This window comes from Orcinus orca, chromosome 3 (genome assembly GCF_937001465.1).
Source record: "Orcinus orca chromosome 3, mOrcOrc1.1, whole genome shotgun sequence".
In the NCBI taxonomy this organism is placed as follows: Eukaryota; Metazoa; Chordata; class Mammalia; order Artiodactyla; family Delphinidae; genus Orcinus; species Orcinus orca.
In genome coordinates, this window is record NC_064561.1 from 6,511,809 (window position 1) to 6,518,822 (window position 7,014).

The 7,014-nt window shown below is 41.0% G+C and overlaps 1 protein-coding gene across 18 annotated transcripts in view; it reads left to right on the forward strand.

The window, feature by feature from the left end:
• The window catches only part of LOC101272375 (zinc finger protein 177-like), a 33,070-nt gene extending 27,702 nt beyond the window's left edge, over positions 1-5,368 (forward strand). For 17 of the 18 annotated variants that reach the window (XM_049708560.1, XM_049708561.1, XM_049708564.1 and 14 more), the window contains 5 exons: positions 857-942; positions 1,524-1,650; positions 2,087-2,179; positions 2,695-2,777; positions 3,311-5,368. In XM_049708560.1, coding sequence (XP_049564517.1) covers positions 857-942; positions 1,524-1,650; positions 2,087-2,179; positions 2,695-2,777; positions 3,311-4,420 — 1,499 coding nt within the window. In that variant the 3' untranslated portion in view covers positions 4,421-5,368. The remainder of the gene's footprint in view (positions 1-856; positions 943-1,523; positions 1,651-2,086; positions 2,180-2,694; positions 2,778-3,310) is intronic. The other variant, XM_049708573.1, reaches the window with a different exon arrangement.
• Positions 5,369-7,014: the final 1,646 nt, after the last annotated feature.

The following is a 7,014-nucleotide window of genomic DNA, read 5'->3' on the forward strand; positions in this document are numbered from 1 at the left end:
ACTGAGCCACCAGGGAAGCCTTGATTCTTTTCACGAATTTTCAGAATAACAAAATTATATCCTAGCCACCTCCGATAGTGACCATTGAGGGTTTTTTTAGTAACACTATATACTCATGGCTTTGTTTTACATTTGGTATATTTCAACTGATTGTAGTCATTATTCTTTATTAAATTGTTCCATCTTAAGCCAGTGGGAATCTTTTTAAGTTTTCTCCTGTGTGGTAGGCTCCTTGCTTTCTGGTATAAGCTGTTCCAGGCTCATCTTGCACATTTCTTGTTCCATATTGGACTCAGCTATTTGCCAAAGGAGTCCTGGTTTCTTATACAGACAGATGGCATTTTGAGGAATTTTAACACTAGAGCGCTCATTGCTCCTGAGTTGTGAGTGACTCTAGGCATTTTTGGTAGTTCAGTCTAGGGAAAAGTTAAAAAAATAAGTACATACAGGGCTTCCCTGGTGGCTCAGTGGTTGAGAGTCTGCCTGCCGATGCAGGAGACACAGGTTCGTGCCCTGGTCCAGGAAGATCCCACATGCCACAGAGCGGCTGGGCCCACGAGCCACGGCCACTGAGCCTGCACATCCGGAGCCTGTGCTCCGCAACAGGTGAGGCCACGACAGTGAGAGGCCTGCGTACCACAAAATAATAATAATAACAATAAGTACATACAGTATTCTCATTCCTAACTGTTCTTGGATAGGGAGATAAAATCTGTACTGTATGGTTTGTATGTATATGTGCATATATGTGCATTTGTGTGTGCGTTGTTAAAGCTAGTGTGAGGAAGCTTCCAGGCCTGTAAGTGTTGAATATCTGTCAGGTCAAGACTCTCATGGCTTCTTTCTTCTTCTCTAGGTCTGCATGCTCCAGTCCAGGAGCCTGGCCAGGAGGGAGACACAAGAGGAAGAATGGCTGCAGGATTGCTGACAACCTGGTCACAGGTATGTGGGAAGTTATTGTTTCCAAAAAACCATTGCTGTTGCTAAAGGATACATCTCTTGCCCATGACCCACAGCTTCACAGCCCAGGCAGGCTGGCCTTAGGCTTCCCCAGTTCTCTGGGCTTCTCAGAATAGGAGATAGAGGATGTCTTAGGAAAGGCCTCAACATTTGTTAATTTTTTTTCAGATAATCCTCCAGGGTGAGTATTAGTTCCATATTCTGCTGGGTGCCATGAAGGAAAATAAAGACTTTTTTCACTAATGATTTTTCTCATTCTGCAGTATGCTCAGTCTTGATCTTCAATAAGACTGGCAGATTCCTCACAACCTAGTTGTGGAAATATAAGTTCCACTGTGTTAGAAAAGCTGCTAAGCTGCTGGATGATATGGTCCAGGGAGTGAGGACAAAAGTGGAAAGTTCCAAGAATTGAGCCTTGGGTAAAATAATGAGACCTCTGAAGCATGTCTGAGCTTCCTACACATTGGGTCTCCTTCCCAAGTCCTGTCAGCCTCACTCGCCATCTTTCTGGTTCAGAGTTAGAGATGGTCCTTGGCTGAACCTGTGTACATGTGATGTTTTAGGACTCGGTGACCTTCGAGGAAGTGGCAGTGGACTTTTCACAGGAGGAGTGGGCACTGCTGGACCCTGCTCAGAAAATCCTGTACAGAGACGTGATGCTGGAGAACTTTAGGAACCTAGCCTCAGTGGGTAAAGTTGACCTCATTCCTTCGTATTCATTTGTTCCTACACGTAATAGTTCTTCATCACATATCTGTTCCAGCAACTGTGAAAAGAATGGCAGTACATGGTAAACACAGAATGGATGGTTCCTGCCCTTGTGGAGCAGTCTTGTGGCTTCCCATGAAAATGCACTGATTGTATTTTCTCGATCCTTAAAAAATTTAGGTAATTTGCAGATCTTGGGCTTGGAATTCAAGGGTCAGGTCATGTGGGACAAGGAGTATGTGTGTCTGTTTTGGGGCCCTGTGAAATAGTTATATAATCTGATTGTTTTGCTTCTCCTAAAGCTGCACTTGCCTATCTTCAGAATCCTTTAAAACCAAAGTATTGGAATCAATTTTGTGGAAAGATTTCTTGTTTCCTTCACAGTCTCCCCACATCATGTGTCTTTCCCCATGAGCAGGGTATCATCTCTGCAAACACAGTCTGTTCACTGAGGTGGAGCAGGAAGAGCTGAGGCCAGAGCAGAGACGAATTCTCCAAGGTGCTTATAGAGGTGAGCCCCAGGCAGAAAGGGGTCATTGTATGGAATAGCCACAGCCTGCAAGGGGTGATACTGTTGGGAATGTCAGTCATTGTGGGAAAGAAGGCAGAGGCCATTACATGAGCTTTCCTTCTTTCACCATCTCTCCATTCATTCATACTTCCATTTGGTCTCAAAGGAAAAACTATTTTAATTACTCTTTCAATTTCACATTTCCTTGAATACTTTTTGTTCAGTTCTCCCCACTTGCTTTCCAGATAATACCTTCTTTTATTGTCTCAAGCCTCCAGAATCCTTAGTAAAATATCTCTCATTTCCATTGCTTGTCCCTATCATTGGCATCTTTTTCCAGAGCCAAGTTCCTAAATTAATTTCTCTGGTCACTGGTTGCGTCTTCTCTTTCACATTTTCCTCCTATATTTAGTGTTATTATTTGAAAACAAATCTATAGGGTGCCTGACTCCTTTTTTCTTTCATCCCTACTTTTTCTCCCAATAATTATAAAAAATTTCCCCATTCACTTTCAGACCAGGATACTCAACTTAAATCAAAAGACGCAATTCTTACACAGAATGTTCCTGGGGAAAAAACTTCCAATGGCATAAAAACGGTGAGATTCACTAGAAATGGTTCCTGGTTTTTTAGAATGGGAGAACCCTGTGAATTTCAAGGAATTAAAACAGCAGCAGCACCCAAACAAGGGGAGACACTTGAGGCAAGTGGAATTCACTCATCAGAAAGCTGCTTCAGGAAAGCCTTTATGAATCCCATAAAATTGGAGAAATCTCCAAACCTACCTCAACACTTGCTGCCTTGCAGAGAATATCAAAAAGTAAACATTTACTTAAATGTGATTCAATTATTAAGTATTTAATAAATAATTCATTCATTCTTCACACATGACTAGAAAAACTATATTTAGGATGCCCTTTGATGGGAATGAATACCATGGGGTCTTGGGAAGAGTATTCAGCTATTTCAACTTGAAAGAATAGCGCAAAATGTATACACACACCCTGAAAATGGTAAAAATGTTAGTTATAATAATATGCTTCATATATATGGCAGAATCCACATGGGAGTGAGTTCCTCTGTGATGAAAGTGAGAAAGCCTTTAGTCACCACTGATTCCTTATTCTGTAGGCAGCAACTCACCCTGGTGAGAAACCAATGGAATTTAATCATTGTGGAAAATTCTTTAGAAAGAACTGTCACCTTATTTGTCCAAGATATTGCAAGAGAGAGAAATGCAACAAATATAAAGAATATGGGCAAGACTCTGGCCATCCCTCAACCCTTAGGAGTCATGTGAGTACTCACACTGGAAAGAAAATTATTGAATTTAATGGTTGTGGAAAATTTTTCAATCAAGAGTCATCCCTTAGGAAACACTTAACTCTCACAGGAGAGAAATCTTCTGAGTGTAATCAACATCTTATGTCCTTCAACTTACACTCTTCCTTTTCAGTACATGAACAAATACCTACTGGAGAGAAACTCTGTGAATGCAGTGACTATGGAAAAAGATCTTCCCTTAGTTTCCACAAAAAAATGTGTACTGTGGAGGAAAGCTCAAAATGTAATGAACATGAGAAAGTTTTCACTGGCCCCTTGTCCCTTCAGATATGTGTGAGACCTCACACTGGAGAGAAACGTTATGAATGTAGCAATTGTGGGAAAGCCTTTGTTTTTCAGTCCTCCCTTAAGAAACATGTGAGATCACACACTGGAGAGAAACCTTACGAGTGTAATCATTGTGGAAAATCCTTCAGCCAGAGCTCTCATCTTAATGTGCACAAAAGAACTCACACTGGAGAGAAACCCTATGACTGTAAGGAATGTGGCAAGGCTTTCACTGTTCCTTCATCCCTTCAGAAACATATGAGAACACACACTGGAGAGAAACCCTATGAATGCAGTGACTGTGGGAAATCCTTTATTGATCAGTCATCCCTTAAGAAACATACACGATCTCACACTGGAGAGAAACCTTATGAGTGTAATCAATGTGGAAAATCCTTCAGTACAGGCTCTTATCTTATTGTGCACAAGAGAACTCACACTGGAGAGAAAACCTATGAGTGTAAAGAATGTGGGAAGGCCTTTAGGAATTCCTCTTGCCTAAGGGTACATATGAGAACTCACACAGGAGAGAAGCCCTATAAATGTATTCAGTGTGGAAAAGCATTCAGCACCAGCACTAACCTTATAATGCACAAACGAATACATCCTGGACAGAAACTATATGAATGAAATGACTACAGGCTAGCCTTAGGTCCTTCACATCTCACTCATTTTAGAACTCACTCTGGAGAGAAACCCTATTGTGACCAATTTAGAAAGCCTTCAGGCACAACTCTTAAGTCACGTTATACTGGGACCAACCTTATAAATGTTATGGTTCTGTGATTGTATTTATCAGTGAGTGTTTAATCTTTAAAGTGTGACAACTCATTAATTGATGAGTATTAAAGATTATACAGCACTCTAAATTCCCCTTGATCTACATCACAAAAGTTTTGATACATAATGTTTTTATTGTAATTAAGTACTAAATATTGTCCATTTCTCATCAAGATGTCTTGGACCAAACTATAGGTTATTTAGAAATATATATTTTAATGTGCAGACTCTGTGCATATTTTAGTTATCTTTTAGTTATAGATTTCTAAATTAATTACATTATGCACAGAATGCATGGTCTTCGTGACACAGATTCTATAAGACATAGATTCAAACAGAAAATTATTAGAGACTTGCTACATGGCCTAATGTGTGAGACAAAAGAAGTTGCTGTCCCAATATCCATTCCTCCCCTCCTTCTTTCAAGTAACAATACAACTGTGTTCAAATTAGCAGTGTGTACAGTTCTTAAGGATTCATCTCCCAGCTTTCCTTGTAGCTGGGAGTGCCCATGAGCCCACAGTCCTGGCCAATGAGAAAGGAGGCAGAGGTCACTGCTTGTGGGTTCTAAAGAATTCCATGGAAATGGGAGCATCGCATCTGGCGTTTTCACTTTACCATTTGCCCTTTGTCTTATCTCTTCTTTTTTCCTAGAGAATAGACCAATAGGATGACAGTTATACACTACTGATTATATAATAAGGACATATTATTTAGCTATGTATAAGCAACTATGGGTTGCTTATTTCTGGACTTCTTGTAACATGAAAAAAATAAACTAACTGGTTTAACACTCTTGTGGGAAGAGTCTGTTTCAGTGGATTTCAGTCTCAACTGATACATCTCATATGGTCAAGTTTTAAGAATCCTTCAAGTATAGTTGAAAACAATGTGTATTCTATAATTTGTTGGGTGTAACAGATTTTCAGTATATCTGATGGATAAATTTTATTGTGTTTTTAAAATCTGTATCATTAAAAACCTTATCTCATGATCTCCCCTTTACTGAGAGAGGTATGTTAAAATGCCCCAGTATGACTGTGGGTAGTCAGATTGTTTTTTAAATTCTATCTTGTATTTTGAGGCAGTATAACTGGATGCATAAAAATGTAGTCATTTTATATGTTTCTGGTAAATTGTCCTTTCATTCTTATATAGTGTTTATCCTTTTCCCCCTAATAATGAATGTTCATTAATTCACTTGATATAAATGTGAGCTATTGACCTAGTGGATAACATTTAATGCCTACAGATTTTTAAGGACAACCAGAAACAACTTACCTTTCTTCATCACCATATTAGTTATGATGTTCCTTGCAACACCAAGAGAGATCTCCTCCATGACATCCCTTGTGGCAGACAAAGAGATCAGTAGTTCCCCAGTGGCTGTCCCCACCAAAGACACCAGCAGCCCTCACCTATCTCTCTGTTGTGCCTTGCTTTGCTTCTGTAGTGATTTCCAACCTAGTGGGATATGAGGGATCTCATCCATAGAGACTGGTGGCTCAATGTTTAATGAAAAAGGAAAAGGGGAAGGAACATTTTGTTCTTGCTCCCAAGAAACCTCAGAAGGTTTCTCAACTCAAATCAGTTTATAAATCTCCTGGTCAGTGTGCTTGGGCTCTCTTGAGTACCGCTGCCTATCAACATGTAAGAGCATCCTCCTGAAAACCAAATTGTTACAAAATAAGGATTCCCCCACCTTGGATATAGACTCTAGTCCCCCTGAGGTTGATAGGGACAGTCTAGAAAGGGAGGCCACTGCTCACAGCAGGGGTCACTCGGGACCACCAGGAGCTTAGCAGGTAAATATCTAAAGAAAAAAGAAATAAAGAAAACCAGGGAAACACAAGAGACCAAAAGAAAAAAATTAAGTATAAAGGCTGGGACTTTACGAAGCTACAAGCAATCCCCCTACCCCCTACTAAAAGAAAGGGGAAACTTTAAATCTTACGTGCCAAGTAGTTTTGAGGTCTAGCAAACGTAATGCTGTCTTCGATTGCTTACTGATTTAACAACAATGAAAAACCCCCCAGATGCAGGGGACAGCATTTGAGTTTAGCACTGTGTCCTGCCTTGTGGAATTGACCGGAGGAGACAGACTACTTCATGGATCGGCAGGATTATCGATATGGGAAAATCACTGTTATGGCTCTAGGAACGAGGCGAGAGGCACGTAGACCTTTTGATGTGCTTGCTTGGGGTGGGTCCCTGCCCGCAGCCACGCCCTTCAGGCGCCAGTATTCAGCGATCTAAATACGCACAAAACGTATCCCACCTCCAACCCCGCCTCAGAAACAGACTGCGTCCCCCACCAGCAGCCCCATCTAAGGACTGGTTCCAGCATCAACCTTGTCTTTGGGGCTCATTCGGTCCCCAGCCCCCGCACCTAGCCCACCCGGAACCCATCTGTACCCACGCCAGAGAAAACTAGAATTTCTCCA